At 37.1% G+C, this 19657-nt stretch overlaps 1 protein-coding gene across 2 annotated transcripts in view; it reads right to left on the bottom strand.

Annotated features, from left to right (window-relative positions):
- The window catches only part of LOC306660050 (cytochrome P450 2C18-like), a 77264-nt gene extending 59568 nt beyond the window's left edge, over positions 1 to 17696 (bottom strand). For both annotated transcript variants that reach the window (XM_079138128.1, XM_079138129.1), the window contains exon 1: positions 17490 to 17696. In XM_079138128.1, the coding sequence (XP_078994254.1) occupies positions 17490 to 17657 (168 nt within the window). In that variant the 5' untranslated portion in view covers positions 17658 to 17696. The remainder of the gene's footprint in view (positions 1 to 17489) is intronic.
- Between the last annotated feature and the right edge of the window lie 1961 nt (positions 17697 to 19657).

The raw sequence follows: 19657 nt of genomic DNA, 5'->3' as shown, positions 1-19657 counted from the left end.
AAAGGACTTAAAATCAGCATACTACAGAGATACAGCCACATCAATGTTCATAGCTGCTCAATTCACAATACCCAAATTGTGGAACCAACCTAGATGCCCTTCAATTGATGAATGGATAAGGAAACTGTGATATATATATTATATATATATATATATATATTATATCACATTATATTAACACAATATCACATATATATTCCATTGTGTATATATATATATATATATATACATACACAATGTGATATATATATATCACATTATATTCACACAATATCAAATATATATTCCATTGTGTATATATATATATATATACACAGTGGAATATTACTCAGCCATAAGGAATGATAAAATTATGGCATTTGAAGGCAAATGGATGAATTGGAGAATTTCATGCTAAGTGAGACAAGCCAATCTCAAAAAACCAAAGGATGAATGATCTCACTGATAAATGGATGATGACACATAATGGGGGGTGGGGGGGGTTAGTGTTAGGGTTAGGGTTAGGGTTAGGGAGGGGTACAAATGGAGGAAGAAAGGACTGTATAGAGGGAAAAGAGGGGTGGGATGGGGTGGGGGAAGGGAAAAAATAACAGAATGAATCAAACAACATTACCCTATGTAAATTTATGATTACACAAATGATTACACAAATGGTACGCCTTTACTCCATGTACAGAGAAACAACATGTATCCCATTTTGTTTACAATAAAAAATAAATAAAACAAACAAAAAAAAAGAACTAGAACTATTTTGTTCCAGGCCCTTCTTCTTTTAGAATCTGGGGTGAAAAATCTGCTGATATCCTATTGGTTTCCCCTTATATGTAATCTGATGCTTTTCTCTAGCAGCCTTTACAATCCTATCTTTATTTTGAATGTGAGATATTTTCATTATAATATGTCTTGGTTTCAATCTGTTGTAGTTTTGTGCACCTGGTGTTCTGTAAGCCTCTCATATTTGATTTTCCATTTCATTTTTCAGATTTTGGAAATTTTCTGGTATTATTTCATCAAACAGTTTGTTCATGCCTTTGGTTTGTATCTCTGTGCCTTCCTCAATCTCAATAATTCTTAAATTCGGTCTTTTCATGATATCCAATAAACCTTGAGGTTCCATTCATGACTTCTTAACATATTCTCAGTTTGTTCATCTTTGTTTTTCAATTTACTTTTATTCTAAACAAATGGGATACATGTTGTTTCTGTTTATACATGAAGTAAAGGCATACCATTTGTGTAATCATACATTTAAATAGGGTAATGGTGTTTGATTTATTCTGTTATTTTTTACTTTCCCCCACCCCTCCCACCACTATTTTCACTCTATACAGTCCCTCCTTCCTCCACTCTTGCCCTCCTCCAACATGCCATTATGTGTCATCATCTGCTTATCAGTGAGATGATTTGCTCTTTGGTTTTTTGAGTTTGGCTCTTCTCACTTAGCATGATATTCTCCAATTTGCCTGCAGATGCCATAATTTTACTATTCTTTATAACTGAGTAATATTCCATTGTGAGTATATATACCCAGTTTCTTTATCCATTCATCAGTTGAAGGGCATCTAAGTTGGTTCCACCATCAGGATATTGTGAATTTAGCAGTTATGAACATTGATGTGGCTGTATCTCCGTAGTATGCTGATTTTAAGTCCTTTGGGTATAGGCCAAGGAGTGGGATAGCTGGCTCAAATGGTGGATCCATTCCCAGGCTTTATTAGGAATCTCCATGCTGCTTTCCAGAGTGGCTGCACTAATTTGCAACCCCACCAGCAATGTATGAGTGTACCTATATCCCCACTTTCTCACCAATACCTATTGTTCCTTATATTCTTTATAATCACCATTATAATTGGGGTGAGATGGAATCTTAGGGTAGTTTTGATTTGCATTTCTCTTATTACTAGAGATGTTGAACATTTTTCCATATGTCTGTTGATGCATGTACATCTCCTTCTGTGACGAGTCTGCTCATTTCCTTAGCTCATTTGTTGTTTTGGGCTATTTGTATTCTTGGTGTAGAGTTGTTTGAGGTCTTTGTATATTCTGGAAATTAGTGCTTTTACTGAAGTATGTGTGGCAAAGATATTCTCCCACTCTGTAGGTTCTCTCTTCACATTGCTGATAGTTTTCTTTGCTGAGAGAAAACTTTTTAGTTTGAATCTATCCCAGTTATTGATTCTTGCTTTTCTTTCTTGTGCTATGGGAGTCCTATTAAGGAAGTCTGATTCTAAGCCGACAGGTTGAAAATTTGGGACCTACATTTTCTTCTATAAAATGAAGGGTCTTTAGTCTGATTCTGAGGTCTTTGATCCATTTTGAGTTGATTTTTGTGCAGGGAGAAAGATAGGGATTGAGTTTCATTCTGTTGCATATGGATTTCCAGTTTTTCCATCACCATTTGTTGAAGATGCTATCTTTCCTCCATTGCATATTTTTGGCACCTTGTCTAGTATGAGAAAATTGTATTTATTTGGGTTTGTGTCCATGTCCTCTATTCTGTACCATTGATCTACCTGTCTATTTTGGTACCAATGCCATGTTGTTTTTTGTTACTATTGCTTTGTAGCACAGTTGAATTTCTGGTATTGCAATACCCCCTGTTTCTTTCTTCCTGCTAAGGATAGCTTTAGGTATTCTGGTTTCTTATTCTTCCAGATGAATTTCATAATTGCTTGCTCTATTTCAGGAAGGTACATCATTGGGATTTTAATTGGAATTGCATGAATGTCTATAGCACTTTTGATAGTATAGCCAATTTGACAATATTAATTCTGCCTATCCAAGAACATGGGAGAGCTTTCCATCTTCTAAGGTCTTCCTCAATTTCTTTCTTCAGTGGTTTTGTAGTTTTCATTGTACAGATCTTTTACCTCTTTGTAGATTAATTCCCAAGTATTTTATATTTATTGAGGCTGTTGCTAATGGAGTTGTTTTCCTCCTTTCCCTTTCAGATGTTTCTTCACTTTGTAGAAAAATGCTTTAGATTTATGCATGTTGATTTCATAACATTTTGTTGAATTCATTGATGAGGTCTAGCAGTTTTCTGGAGGAGGATTTTGGATTCTTTATTTAAAGAATCATGTCGTCAGCAAATAGTGACAACTTGCTTTCCTCTTTTCGTATTTGAATTCCTTAATTCTTTAGTCTGTCTAATTGCTCTTTTCAGAGTTTCAAGGACAATGTTGAATAGATGTGGTGAAAGAGGACATCCCTGTCTTTTTCCCATTTTTAAAGGGAATGGTTTCAGTTTTTCTCTATTAAGAATGATGTTGGCCTTGGGCTTAGCATTTATAGGCCTTTACAATGTTCAGATAGGTTCCTTCTATCCCTATTTTTCTAGTGTTTGGAGTATGAAGGGTTGTTGTATTTTGTCAAACACTTTTTCTGTGTCAATTGAAATAACCATATGATTCTTATCCTTAAGTCTATTGACATGATGGATTATGTTTATTGATTTACGGATGTGAAACTATCCTTGCATTCCAGGGATGAACCCCACTTGATCATAGTGCACGATTTTCTTAATATGTTTTTGGATACGGTTTGCCAATATTTTGTTAAGGATCTTTGCATCTATATTCTTCAAGGATATTGGTCTAAAATTTTCTTTCCTTGATGTGTCTTTTCCTGGTTTGGGCATGAGGGTGATATAAGCTTCATAGAATGAGTTTGGTAGGGGGCCCTACTTTTCTATTTCCTGGAATACTTTGAGAAGTATTGGAATCATTTCTTCTTTGAAGGTCTTTTAGAACTCGGCTGAGAATCCGTCGGGTCCTGTGTTTTTCTTGGAAGGTAGGTTTTTAATGGTTTCTTCTATTTCATTGCATGATATTGATCTGTTTAAATTGTGTATGTCCTCCTGGTTCAGTTTGCGAGGAGCATATGTCTCTAGAAATTTGTCAATGTCTTTGGTAGTTTTTATTTTTTGGAACACATACTTTCCAAGTAGCTTCTTATTATGTGATGTATCTCAGTGGTGTCTTTGTGCTATTTCTTTTTTCATCACAAAGTTTAGTAATTTGAATTTTCTCTTTCCTTCTCTTTGTTAGTGTGGCTAAGGGTTTGTATATTTTGTTTACTTTTTCAAAGAACCAACTTTTGTTTTGTCAATTTTTTGAATTGTTTCTTTGTTTCAATTTTATTGATTTCAGTTCTGATTTTAATTATTTCCTGTCTTCTACTACTTTTGCTGTTATTTTGTTCTCCTTTTCTAGGGCTTTGAGCTGTAATGCTAGTTCATTTAATTGTTGACTTTTCATTCTTTTCTGGAATGTGCTCCATGCAATGAATTTTCCTCTTAGTACTGCATTCATAGTGTCCCAGAGAATTTGATGTTGTATTGTCATTCTCCATTGACTTCTAAGATTTTTTTATTCTCCTCCCTGATGTTTTCTGTTATTCATGTTTCATTCAATAGCATATTATTTAGTCTCCAGGGGTTGGAGTAATTTCTCTTTTTTATTTTGTCATTGATTTCTACTCTCAGTCCATTATGATCTGATAGAACACAAGGCAATATCTCTATTTTTTTGCATTTCCCGAGGGCTGCTTTGTGGCTTATCATATGGTCTATTTTCGAGAAGGTTCCATGTGCTGCTGAGAAGAGAAGAAGTGAGTTTGCTTGTTGATGGATGGAATATTCTATATTGTCTATTAGTCTAGGTTATTGATTGTGTTATTGAGTTCTATGGTTTCTTTGTTTGGTTTTTTGTTTGGAAGATCTGTCTAGTGGTGACAGTGGTACATTAAAGTCACCCAGAATTATTGTGTTGTGGTCTATTTGATTCCTGAGATTGAGAGGAGTTGTTTGATGTACAGGGATGCACCATTATTTGGGGCATAAATATTTACTATCGTTATGTCTTCCTGATTTATGGTTCTGTTAAGCAGTATGAAATGTCTTCTTTGTCCCTTCTGAATAACTTTAGCTTCAAGTCCACTTTTTTTGATATAAGGATGGAAACCCCTGCTCTTTTACTGAGTCCATGTGCATGGTAGATTTTTTACCCATCATTTTACCTTTAGTCTGTGGGTGTCTTTTTCTATGAGATGAGTCTCTTGCAGGCAGCATATTGTTGGATTTTTTCTTATTAATCCATTCTGCCAGTCTATGTCTTTTGATTGATGAGTTTAGGCCATTAATGTTCAGGGTTATTATTGAGATTTGATTGTATTCCCAGTCATTTGGCTTATTTTTGGTTTTCAATTTGGCTTGCTTTCTCCTTTGAGTGGGTTTCCTCTAAGGTAATTTCTCCCTTTGCTGACCTACATTGTTGTTTTTGATTTCCCTCCTCATGGAATATTTTGTTGAGAACAGTCTGTAGTGGAGGCTTTCTATTTGTAAATTCGTCTAACTTTTGTTTATCATTGAAAGATTTTTATTTCATCTTCAAATATGAAGTTTAGTTTTGCTTGGTATAGGATTCTTGGTTGACAACTATGTTCTTTCAGAGCTTGAAATATGTTGGTCCAGGCCCTTCTAGCTTTTAGAGTCTGGGTTGAGAAGACTGCTGCTATCCATATTGGTTTCCCCCCTATATATAATCTGATGCTTTTTTCTGTGGTCTTCCAAAATTCTATCGTTTATTTTGAATGTTAGGCATTCTCAGTATAATATGCCTTGGTATGGATCTGTTGTGATTTTGTGCATTTGGTGTTCTGTAAGCCTCTTGTATTTGATTTTCTTTCTTATTCTTCAATGCTTTCCATTGAGTTTTTTATTGCTTTATTGTTTCCCTTCATTTCAAGGTTTTTCTGTTTGTTGTGTTTTCTTGAGAATCTCTATCTCTTTGTTGAATGAGGCGGAGGAAACCCGGGGCTCAGGATTACTCCACGTGCATCTAAAGATGGCGACTGGCAGAAAGGAAACGGTGTCCTGATTATGCCTGGAGAATGGCAGGAAGCATTTAACAATTGGCTGCATGATAATCAGTTCAGCCGCCTAGTGCGTGGACAGATATACTTTACATGTATGCTTGAGTGAGTGATTGCTTGACCTGTAACAGGATTGGATGGACATATCTGGTTACAATTGCTTATGAGACTACTTATATATTGAGGGTTTATTTGAATAACGTTGAAGCTGCTTCATGAACCTCTGAAGTGTATGTGTCTTTCGTCCCGCTGGTCGGCCATAAGAGCAAGAAGCGGCTGCGGAGCCGCTTGGAGCAGCTGGGCTAAGAAGCGGTGGTTTTCCATAAGGTGGCCCCGACCACGATCAACAAGGATTGGACTGGGAATGGATGAGCGCTCAGATAAATAAAAGACAGTTTCGCTAGCGTAATTAACGAGAAGGTGTCCCTATTTGAGGAACGTTGCCTTACGGTTTTAATGGAAGGGTCCCCGAGAGAGGGAGTGTAACGGAAGATTCTCTAGAGAGAGAATATATTGAAAGGCTGTCCCAAGAGACAGCGAAGGATGCCCATAACAAATATGTGTAAGTTATTTGTGTTACCTTTCTTTGTTGGTTTCTGTTTGTTGTTGTTGTGACATTAGCTCGTTTCTGTCTGACTTCCAAAAAACCAAAATTTGAAAAATAGTTAAGAGAAGGGGAAAAGATATTAGAAACTGTAAACAAAGAACAATCAAGTTAAGCTTCTGAAAAGAAAGTAGATGTTCAGACCTCTGTACCTCCGCCAGAGCAGTATTAACTCCAGAGATGGAGTACAACCAATACCAACTTCAGTTGTCAGCCCATTACATAAAGGAACAGTGGGACTAGTTCTGGGGAGAGTTCTTCTGCTTTAAAAGGATTAAATATGTCCCTGGAGTTATAGACCCTATTTTACAGGAGAAATAAAAATCCTGCTTCTTCACCAAGAGGTGTAGCAATAATAGCTCAGGGTGATCACATAGCACAATTGTTGGTCTTATCCAGTTGCTATGATCAATATCCATCAAAAAATATTATTAGGGGAAAGAAAGGGTTAGGTTCTACTGGCCAAAATATGGTCATGTTTACAAGGGGTTTAGAAGATAAGCCTATATGACAAAGTTAGTGATAGAAGGCAAAAGTTTTGAGGGCTTATTAGATACTGGGGCTGACAAAGTATTATCAAAATTACAGAATGGCCCAAAGCCTAGCCACTACAACAGGCAGATCAGACTTTAAGGGGATTGGTTATGGCTTCCAATCCTAACAGCCATATTAAAATAGATGGTGGCTAACCAGGAGTTATGTTCTGATACTGCCCAGCATAATGCAGTTGCGGACAATACTCAATGGAATCTAAACATGCTGACATATGGACTGTATGAAGGGCAAGGTAATCAGATTAATTTCCACCCTGGTGTGTATCAACAAATTAACCCTCAACTTTTAATCTATCCTTATATGGATGATATTTTGCTAGCTCATAAGGAAAAACCTGTCTTAGAGCATGTTATAATTCCTTACTAAAGTCACTTGAAAGACGGGGCTTACATATTGCCATTAATAAAGTACAAAATTACAGACACCAAAACACTTCCTCGGATCTATCATAAATCAACTATGGTTAAACCCACAAAAATTACCATTCAGGTGGACGAGCTTAGAACTTTAAATGATTTTCAAAACTTTTGGGTGATATTAATTGGATTAGACCTTACCTTCATTTACCCACCTCAAGTTTGGGCCCCCTGTTTGATATTCCTGAAGGTGATTCTGACTCTCTTTCTAAGCGCGTGCTTACCCCTAAGCCTCAACAGCTCTCAAGCTTGTTTGAAACAGCTATGGAAAAGGTTCATCTTGATCATATTGACCCTATGTAGCCTTTATCATTCATTGTCCTTGGCCACAAATAAGTTACCCACAGGAGTGTTTTGGCAAAGGGTCCTATTCTATGGGTTCACATGAATTATGCACCTAACAAGGTCTTAGCCTGTTTACTGAATCTGTGGCAGAACTTAATCCGTAAGGCATTAAAAGTATCCCTTTCCACCTTTGGATCACATCCTCAACTATTACTACTCCATATACTACTGATCAGATACAATATCTTAAAATAATTCAAATTCATGGCTCTAGTCTTTACTAGTACTTCTGCTGTGTTTGACAATCATTTGCCATCTGATCCTCTTCTCCAATTTTGGAGTCACATCCTATATTTTTCCTAAAGTCACCTGAAAAGAACCTATTTAGGAGCTACCCTTATATTTACTGATGGATCAAAAATGGTACAAGTGCTATTACTATAGATAATGTTACAGAAACATTGTTGTTTAATACTTTATCTTCACAACAAATGGAACTATTAGTAGCTATAGAGGTATTCAAAATCCACCATGAGCCTTTTAACCTATTCTCTGATAGCAAATACATTGTTAATGGTGTTCAAAATTTAGAATTAACTGGTATGATTTCCCTCACCTCCACTATTACTAAATATTTGCAAAGTTTACAAAAAACTTACTTGGGACAGAAAAAATCCTTTTTTTATTGGGCATGTTCAGGCTCATACTGGCCTTCCAGTCCTTTAAGTTTACACAATGATTTAACAGACATGGCCACCAGAGACCCACACATCTTTAATACGCTTGAAAATGCAAAAAACGTTTCATTCCAAATTTCACGTAAATGCTTCCACTCTATGCACACGCTATAAAATTACTAAGGCAACAGCTCGGGACATAGTCAAGTGTTGTGCTAAATGTGTTGCATTTATTCCTAACCCCTCATTAAGAGTAAATCCAAAGGGCTTCAGCCCAATCATAATTTGGCAATGGATGTAACTCATTAGTTCAGAATTTGGAAAACTACAATTCATTCATGTGTCTATTGATACCTTTTCAGGATTTATTATGGCCTCTGCTCTTACTGGAGAAAAAACCAAAGATTTAATAACACACTGTTTACCCTCTTTCTCCATCCTAGGAGTTCCCCAAACAAATTAAAACAGATAATGGTCATGGATATACGTCCCAGGGCTTTAAACAATTTTGTCCCACCTTTGGTATTCAACATGTCACAGGAATTCCCTATAATCCTACTGTACAAAGCATTGTTGAGCATGCCCAATTTAATGCTTAAAAACATGCTTTATAAACATAAATGGGGAATAGGGGCATCATACAGATCCCCAAAAGACAAATTGTCTGTTTGTCTTGTTCATCTTAAATTTTTTAAATCTTGATTCTGAGGGCCGATCGCCTGCTGACGGTCATTCAGAGCCTAATAAAAAGCATCTACCTCAAGTGCTCTGGAGGGACATTCTATCAGGACAATGGAAAGGCCCAGATCCGGTATTAATCTGGACAGAGGGTCTGTTTGTGTTTTTCCCACAAGATGCACAATCGCCATTTGGGTTGTCGGATAGATTGGTCAAGGCCTCAACAGAGACCCTAAAACAGGAAGAAGATGAGGAGGCTTCTCCCACTGATGGTGCTGGCGAATTCCTCGCCAAGTTAATGGAGGAGACTCGCATGAACTATGGGGGATAGTGAAGATGTGGCCCTATCCTGTACCCTTACCAACCTCCTCTATTCTATATCCTCCTATTTTTACAACATTTGGCCACATTTTCTGCAGTCTGCTGTTCTATGGGGAAAAGAATGTTTTGGGTTTTTGTCCAGGGAAGGTCTCTTGTGTGTTGTGTCTGTCCTTTGCATATACAAAATGCATATACATCTGCACAGAGAAACAGCCATTATTCACCAAGCTCTCATCACAATTGATGTTGGCCCATACCCCCAAGTCTGGTTAAATATTCTGGACTGGTAGCCAATGATGGGTAAGTTTTCATGGGGAGTTCATGCCAACCTAAGACAGGAATGAGGGCTAGAGCCTATTGTCCCAATAACGGGTAAGGATGTTGCTCTGCCGTGGACAAATTAAGACAGGCACGGGTCCCTTTTGTAAACAGAAAGGGTGAGTTGTGGCTGCAAACCCGGGGCCCAGGATTACGCCACATGCATCTAAAGATGGCAACTGGCAGAGAGCAAATGGTGTCCTGATTATGCCTGGAGAGAGGTAGGAAGCATTTACAATTGGCTGCATGATAATCAGTTCAGCTGCCTAGCGTGTGGACAGATATACGTTACACGTATGCTTGAGCGAGTGATTGCTTGACCTTTACAGGATGAGATGGACATATATGGTTTACAATTGCTTATGCATGAGACTGCTTATATATTCAGGGTGTTATTTGAATAAAGTTGAAGCTGCTTCATGAACCTCTGAAGTATACGTGTCTTTCATCTCGCTGGCCGGGCCGTAAGAGCAAGAAGCGGCTGCGGAGCTGCTTGGAGCAGCCGGGCAAAGAAGCCGCGGTTTTCCGTAGTTGAAACGATCCTTTTGCTTCCTGCAGTTGCTCTTTCAACTGCTTATTGGCATTATTATTCATTGCCTGCATTTGCTTTCTTATCTCATCCTTTGCTTCACGAATCATCTTAATCATGTATAATCTGAAGTCCTTTTTTTGACATTTCTTGTAACATACTGTCATTGGATTCTATTAATAAAGAATCTAGATTGTTTGATTAATTTCTTCCCTTGTTTTTTCATGTTGTTCATGTATCTTCCCCTCTAGCAGTTCAAATCTGGGGTATTGCAGATTTCCCCACAGGCTTATAGTGGCCCTATAGGTTTCCAAAACCTTTCTTTAATGGGAGATAAATATTTGCATTGCCCAATTCAGGACACTATGTAATCCTAGACTAAATAGCTCCTGATAATGAGCTTCAAGTGTCCAACAGGCATCTCAGTTTGGGATTTGCCCCACCTAAAGATTGGAGCTACGGCTTCCAGGAATTATCCAGATGGCCGATTCTGGTTTCCAAATGTGTTAGCAAATTGGGAGCTGCAGCTCAGGGTGTGGATGTGGTCAGCTGGAGGTCCTGGAGGTGGGGTGCAGTTGGTCAGGTAGAGGTCCTGGAGGTTGGGGTGTGTTTGGTGTGGTTGTGGGATCCTGGAGACCGGATGCAATCAGTCGGTCTGTGGTCCTGTGCTAGGGTGCAGTCATGTTGGTCTGGGGGTCCTGGCGGCAGGGAGCAGTTAGTCGATGTGAGAGCCCCAGAGGCAGGGAATGATCAGTTGGGCTGAGGGATCTTCGCCAGGGGGTCCTATGGGGCTTGGTTGTTATCTCAAATGGCAGCAGCCACATTAATCAATCCTGCAGGTGCTGTCACAGTGAACTCCAGGTAACAACATGCAGCTGGTGGCTCCTCTCTTTCTCTATAATCCCCTCTAGCAGGAAGAGTCAGTGATACTCAAGTTTGCTCCCTGTAGGCTTATTATGACCCTGCAAGTTTTCCTCTACCTCTCCTTTGAAGGGGGAGATCATACCAATAGCACCCAAATCAAAGAATATGTAGCGCTGAACCACATAGCCCCTATAAAGACTTTAACATTTTTTAAATAAACAGGATCAGTTCAATTACTATTTACACTATTTCTAGTTGTGAACAAGAGGATGGGGAAAGGGTGTAGGATACAAGTGAGTAAATAGAGGTACCTGTCAAAGGTCTTCTAGTCTCCTTGTAGGTGTCTCAGGAAGGGAGCTGCCCTTCCAATGATGATGACCGCACCCTCAGGAATAATTCAAAATGCCTGCACCAACCTCTAAAATAGCTGGGGAGCCCCAGCAAAGATGCACTAAGTCAGCACAAAGGCAGGCGAGTGTCCCTCAGCAGTGGGGGGTGGGGCAGGGGAGCAGGCAGGCTCAGTTACTGGCCTCAGACCTCAGTGTGGGGGGACGGGCTCATCAACAGGTCTGACCTCAGTGTGGGGGTGGTGTGCTCAGTGATAGTGTCTGACCTTCATGTGGGGTCAGGCAGGCTCAGCGATGTCAACCAACCTTGGGTCCACTTGACCATTTTTAATAAGGTTATTTATCATGTTTTTTCAGTTTAATTTTGTTTTGATTTTTATTTTTTAGTTTTCTTTAATACATTTTTGGATAGTATTTTCTTCCTTCCTATAGGGGTCTTTCCTTTTTGTACATTCTTTTCTTTGGTGTGCAGAAATATTTATAGCATGAGTCAGTCACATTTTTGTATTTTTTTATATGTGCTTTTGGTGTAAAATGAAAAAATAAAATAAAACGTGTTAAAATAACACTTTAAAAAAAGAAAAAGCATATCAGAGTGGACTGAAGCCCCAAGAGGGATGGATGGGGCAAATTTGATTCATTGTCACTAAGATATAGATTGGAAACATAAGTCCTAGCATTATGTTGTGCAGTAGGACAATGACAGATAATGTACTGCTTATTTAAATAGCTAGAAGAAAGGATTTGGAATATTTTCATCACTAATAAATTATAAACGTTTGAACAGAAAATTATTTTTACCTTGATTTGAGCATTACACAAAATACACAGGTATCAAAACATAAAATGGTGCCACGAAAATATGTATGACTCTTAGGGATCTATTTAAAAGGAAATGTACACAAAACATTTTTAGATCAAGGTTAGAGAACATCTTCCCTGCGTTTTCCTCCAGTACATTTATGGTTCCAGGGCTTCCATTTGTCTTGAATCTATTTGGAATTGATTTTTGTGTGTAGTGTTACAAATGAGTCTGATTTCATTTGGTTTTTGCATGTGGATGTACAGTTTCCCAAATGCTATTTGGTGAGGAGACATTCACTCACCCACTGTGTATTCCTGGCCCTTTGGTGAATAAATAGTCAATGTATGTGGGTAGGTGTATTCCCTGGACTCTCCATGGGTCCATGGGTGTATATGTCTGCTTTATGCCTGCATGGTCATGTTTCATTTACTATAGCTTGTTACAGTGTTTGAAGCCTCAGATTTCTTGTATAATGTACTGTTCATTATTCAAAATATTTTGAGGTTCTATGCAAATTTTAAGACTTGGAAAATTTCTTTGAAAGATACCATTGTTTTTTATAGGGATTGCATTGAATCTGTATATCACATTAAGTAGTGACAAAAATAATTTTTCCAATCTGTGAACATGGATTATTTTCCATGTATTTCTGTCTGCTACAAATTCTTTCATTGATTTTTTTTTATATTTCAGCATCAGATTTTTCACCTCCTTGTTTAAATTTATTTCTAAATATTTTATTCTTTCTCACGCTGTTGTTAAAGAAATACTGTCTTGATTATCTATTTGTTATTTAAAATGCTGCTGAATTTTGTATTTTATTTGTGTATCCTGTTTATTTAGAATTCATTTATTAGTTTTAGTTGTTTTCAGTTGAAGTTGAGAGTTTTCCAAAACAGACAGTATTTTGCTTCTTTCTTTTTGGTTTGTATGTCTTTTACTTTTTTTTTTTTTCTTGCTTAATTGTTCTGGTAAGATGAGTTCTTTGGTGAGTAAGGGTGGCAGAGTGGGCATTTCTGATTTTCCCTAATTTTTGAGAAAAAATTTCAACTTTCACCATGGAAGATGATGTTAAATATTGGGTAGTCACCCATAGCCATTAGTGTTCTGTGAAAAATTCCTTCTGTGTCATGTGTTTTTGAAAGTTTCATCATGAAAGACTTTGAAATATGTCAAATGCTTTTCCCGCATCTATCAAAATGCTCCTGTGGATCTTGTCCTTCATTTCATTCACATGATGTGTCACATATTGATTTGCGTGTGAATCATCCTTGGATATCTGCGATGAACCCTGCCTGTTCATGGTGGATGATCACTGTAATGTGCTGGAGAACAGAAAGATGTAGGTAAAATAGAAGTATTCTTCCTAGCCTTGAGAAGTTATTTTAAGTCTTTCACATCATGGTGTTGCTGGGATGGACTGCTGAGTCTACTGGAGCTTTTTTCATTTGTAGATATTTCTCCTTTTGTTGTTCTTGTGAAAGAGATGAAGACTGGAATACCATCTTACCACAGTCTATCTCATAGGTATTTCTTAACCTGAAGATAGTGCTCTTCTTCAGAGAAATTTAATTTTGATGGCTATAAAAATACCTACAAGTCACGCAGCAGATCACTTTGTTAATGAACTAATTACACTGTAAGTATACTTAATCTTTAGGCAGAAAGTAACAGCAAATGACCAAAACTAAACCCCAACTACTAACTTCCAATTTAGAACTCTGCACCATTCCCATTACAGGAATTTAGAATTTGTCACCACTCCTCAGTGGATCCCACCTACACTGGAAAAATGGAAAATGAGAGCTACTACAGCAATGGGGCTCCTAGTCACAGTGTCTGACTGCTGACTAAGTTATGAATACAAAAATACTTGACTTAAGAAAGTCCAAACTTCAACTCTCGGTTCACACACACACACACACACACACAAATATATATATATATATATATATATGAAGAATGAAAACCCATCCCTGTCAACAATTCAGACCCCTTGGTGGAAAAAAGCCTTTTATTTTCATTTAATATTTTTCTTTTTTTTCGCCCTCATGCTCACCCAATTTATGTACATTCTTTCCATTATTTTTAAAAATTAAAGGACTCACAAACTTAACTCAAAAAAAAAAAAACACAAATAACCCAATCAATAAATGAGCAAAAGAACTGAATGCATACTTCACAGAAGAAATAAGAATGGTCAAAATATATGAAGAAATATTCGGCCTCTCTACCAATTAGAGAAAACTACACTGATATTCAATCTCACTCAAGTCAGAAAATGGCAATTAGCAACAATACAAGTAACAATAAAAATTGGCAAGGATGTGGGGAAAAAGTTTTACTTATACATTGTTGGTGATACTGCAAATGGTGCAACAACTCTGCAAAGCAGTTTCCCTTACAAAGCATGGAAAAGAACCACCACTTACCAAAATATTACACTTTTCTATTTATACCCAAAGCACTTAAAAATCAGCATACCACAGTGACACAGGCAAATTAATGTTTATAGTATCTCAATTCACAAGATCCAAGCTATGGAACCAACCTAGGTGCCCTTCAATAGGTGTTTGAATAAAGAATATGTGGTATATACACAATGATTTGAATGTTACTCAACCATAGAGAAGAATGAATTTATGTTATTTGCCAGTAAATGGATGGAACTGGAAAGCATCATGCTAAGTGAAATAAGTCACTAGCAAAAAACCAAAGGTCGAATGTTCTTTCTGATATATGGATGCTAACCCATAACAAAGAACAGTAGTAAGAGAGGAGAATAGAAGTTCATTGGGTTAGACAAAGGGGAATGAAGGGAAAGGAGGGGAGATGGGAATACAAAAGACAATTCAAAGAATCTGAAATAACTTTCCTTTGCTCATAAATGAATACACAACCAGGGTAACTCCACAATAAAGTACACCCACAAGAATGGGATCCTAATTGGAATTGAATGTACTCCATGTATGTATAATGAGTCAAATAACACTCTGCTGTCATGTATATTTAAAACAACAAATAAAGATTTTTTAAAATTTTTTTCAAATATCATTTCATTGCATTTTATTATATTTTTACTTCTTGCCTTTGTAGAAGGTTTGTGTGTGTGCGCCCTTCAACAGATGAATTGGTAAAAACAAATGTGGTGTATATACACAATGGAATATTATTCAGCCTTAAAGAATAATGAAATTGTGGCATTTTCTGGTAAATGGATGGAACTGGAGAATATCATGCTAAGTGAAATAAGCCAATCCCCAAAAAACAAAGGTGGAAAATTTTATCTGATACCCAGGAGGTAATTAACAATAGGGGAGTGGGTTGGCTAGGAAAGAATAGGATTAGGTAGACGGGAGTGAAGAGAAGGTACAGAGTGTGGGGAGAGTAAGGATAGTAGATGAATTGCACACTAATATCCTCTGTGCATATATGGCTACATGACTCCTGTGATCTTACATTATGTACAACCAGAAGAATGAGAAGTTATACCCCATTTAAGAGGGATGTGTCAAAATGCATTCTGCTGTCATGTACACCTAATTTACTTTCAAATATCATTTCATTGTATTTTATTGTATTTCATTCATTCCATTGTGCAAGATTTTTGTGTATGTGTGTGTGTTCACACTGCATGAATAGATTATATATATATATATTTGTATAATTTTGTTTTCACCTCTACTGCTTTCTTCTGTGCCTGTTGTTATTTAGCCTTGATTTAGCATAGGAGGGGTGTGTCCACACATGGTTTGAATTGTTTTTATCTTACATTACTTGTGATCTAGCTCCAGTCTCTCCTCTCTTCACTTTTTACAACATTTCAAACATTCCCTTGCATTTTTACCCTATTTTCTCTCCACACAAAAAAATATAATTTCACTAAATGTAGAATTATACAATCTATGCTATTCCTAACTCATTCATATTGTTATGATTATAGCATAGCTGGCAATGTAATAGACCACTGCTGTCTAATGACTGATCTTGTTCACAGTGTTTTTTTTTTTTTTTTTTTTTACTTTTTATTTTATTTTAACTTTACAGACTGCGTTTTGAGTCACACTGTACACAAATGGGGTACAACTTTTTGTTTCTATGGTTTTACACCATGTATACACAGTTTTTTTTCATTGCTGAATCCACCCTTCCTCTATAGGTGACAATGAGTGTTCCAGATGTCAAAATAGATACTGGACATTGTCTTAAGGCTGCAATCTGTGGATAACAATAGTGCTGCTCCTGGCCCACCACTTCCTCTCAGTGGGGTTGGAAAGTGAGTGGGTCACGTCAGGTTCACAAAATACACATCCTGCTCCCAAGCAATACTCCCAACTGTGCCAAATAACAAGGAATCTCACCCCACACATGGTCTAGCTCCACCTCACAATTACTTGAACGCAAAAACTTGAGGAGATAGAAACCTGAAACCACAAACCAGGCCCCAAGGAGGATCCAGCAGAGGAAGACTTCAGGTCACACTCCTGAACCTACTCATATATCAAAAACAGAGAGAATTTCAAAACAAAGGAGATAATTACACAGAAAAAGACACAAATATAAAAGAGAAAGGGAATCCATCTCAATCGAAGTGCAAGTTCAAGATCTGTGAAAAGTTGAGGAATCCAGCAAAAAATCTTCTCCTCAAATTCACAATCCTTAATAAGAAGAATTCCAAGGACAGGAAAATATTTTAAATTTCCTTAGAAAGATGATTAAAAACTGATTATTAAAATGTTCAAAACTTAAATGAAGCCCTAAGTAATGAATTAAGAGAGAAAATTCAGGGGTTGAAAGATGATTTCAATAAAAAAAAGATGTTTAAAAGAAACTAGTCAGAACTTCAGGAAATGGAAGACACACTGAATCAAATAAAAATTCATGCAGAGCATCACAAACAGATTAAATTGTGCAGAAAATAGAAAATCACAGCAAATGACCATGAATCAGTGAAGGACAGGGGTACTCCAGATTTTGACATTTTCATATTGCAGTTAAAATATGAAACTTAAATGCTTCTTTTGACTCAGATTATTGTTTCATTACACTACCTCTAACAATGGAAAACTATAAAAAGAAATGGAAACATCAAAATCCAAAGATTATTTGCTGTGCAGCAAATCTCTTTAAATTTCCTTGTGCATATATTGAATTTAAAATGAAGGATTAATTTATTTGCCCTTTACAAGCCACTAGATAAGCATCAACATACTCACATTAGTTAAGGATTTGCTGATGTTTTTTGGATCTATCTGCAGGATGTTCCCAATAATTGGCAGAGGCATGGGTCCTGGTGGGAGTTTCCCTCTCCCAGATCTCTGTCTCCATAGTGAGAGGAGAAGCAGACAGGAGAGACTGATCACCAGGACCACAACTAGATCCATTGAAGCCTTCTCCTTTCCCTGAGACAACTGTGAGCTTGCAACCAGTGTAAACCTTTATAGTGCTCTGTTAATCAGAATGTGTTCTGTTGACATAAAGTGCTGAGCCAATCTGCTACATAAGTTCTGACCCCTTCTGAGTATGTACTAGTCACTTGATAATGAAAAACAAACTTGTTTATTCTTGCTCTCCTTCCTGAAACTCTATCCATAAAAATCTAGTTCAGGACTCCGGGATAGATCCCAGGAATAGGTATTTTAAAACAAACAAGCAAAAAAACACAGAAGCACCCAACCTCTGGTGGTACCAGTGTGCACATAGGATTAAGAAAAAATGAGGTATTTGATACAAAACATTGCTCAACATACTAGATTCTCACACTGATGACTGGTTGGAAATTCAGGACTTGGAAGAAATAAGTGTACCTCTGAATTTTATACAAAATATTGAACTTCTAATATTTCATCAAACAATAAGATCATTTATCTTTGAAAATCAAATCTTTTAAAAATTTTAAAATGCTGAACTTACATCCCAACTGCCTAAGCATACACTACGTAGAACAAGTTAAATATTTTGAAATACCAAAAACACATCATCATGAACGAAGTAAATGTACATAGCATTTTCTATTTAGCACCCCAAACCCCCAAATCCTGGAGAACAGAGGGTAGAGATTTATATATTTTTAATTTGACAAAAGGAGAAACTCAGATTCTGTGTGCTTGGAAGATCTTCACTCACACAATTCACAAGGGTCAGAACTGGAGTTTGAAGATCTAATGCCCATAACGGTGTTCTGGGGCTTACATCAGAGCTGCCTCCAAAGCCACATTAGAAAACTAAAGCAAACACCACACTGGCTCTGTTCATAGACCAACAAGCTTCCCCTCAAGTCACTACCCATTATTTCACTCCCAGTATAACTGGGCCATAGATTCTTCAAAAGAAAAAGGCACAGAAGTGCTCCCACCACCCATCAGTACAGAGATAAAACTTATTCAGCAGAACTGAGTAAGAGTTGATCTCAGAGAATTGAAAGGGGAGGGCTTGAGAAACCATGGTTCTTTCAATCTCTCACCTCTTCCAGATGGGACTGTTTCTATTGCTGTTTAGTATTTCCTTGTCCAGTGTAATGGAATGAAAATTATTGGACCATACATAATAATATTAGAGACAGATAAACAGGCATGTGGTTTAGAGGTGGATAGGAGCCAGAGAGTACATCAAAGAGACTCCCAGCATAGAAGACAAAGAAGAATGGAATTTTGTCATTTGCTGCCAAGAAGAAAAAACTGGGGCAACTGATGGTAAGTAAGAGGTCAGAAACAGAAAGTCAAGTATTGCATGGTCTCTCTCAGGTGTGGAAGGTAAAATGAATGTGGATTACTGAGATGGGGAAGGGTGTGTGGTGGTGGTGATGAGAATACAGCAATGAAGAGGATGGATTTTGACAGTATTTGCTGCACATGTGTGGGAATACCAGAGTGATACTCATTAATGTGAATCAATTAGATGTTAATAAACTACAATAAAATAATTTTAAAACAAATGATGCAAAGGAAATATAGAGCATTGGGTCACAACAAGTTTTTGAAGTTATCTACTCTTCCACCAGGCTCTGTAAGTGTTCCAGGTTTCTGAGCATTCACAACAAAAATTTATTTTAGCTATGGAGTTGAAGGGTAATTAGAGAAGCCTGCAAATTTCTTTACATATATTATCCACTTATACAGTCTGATTTAGTCTTTCCTTTCTTGTTAAATTGGAAGAGAAATTTAAAAACATAGCAATCTGGTTTCAACCTGAAAGTCAAAGACAATGAAAAACACTTCATGGGTCCGTAGAGAAGACAGGGAGAGGTAAGTGATTACCATAAGCATGATTCATGAGACTTTCCAGGATATATGCAAATCAATGGAAAATCATCGATAAGAATAATAAGTAGGCATTGGCCTTGGAAAATCCTGAGAGATGTGAAACAGCAAAGGCAACTCTACAA

This window comes from Sciurus vulgaris (genome assembly GCF_902686455.1).
Source record: "Sciurus vulgaris genome assembly, chromosome: 4".
Taxonomy (NCBI): domain Eukaryota; kingdom Metazoa; phylum Chordata; class Mammalia; order Rodentia; family Sciuridae; genus Sciurus; species Sciurus vulgaris.
The sequence above is the reverse complement of the archived record's forward strand: the minus strand, read 5'-3'. Positions and strand labels throughout refer to the sequence as shown.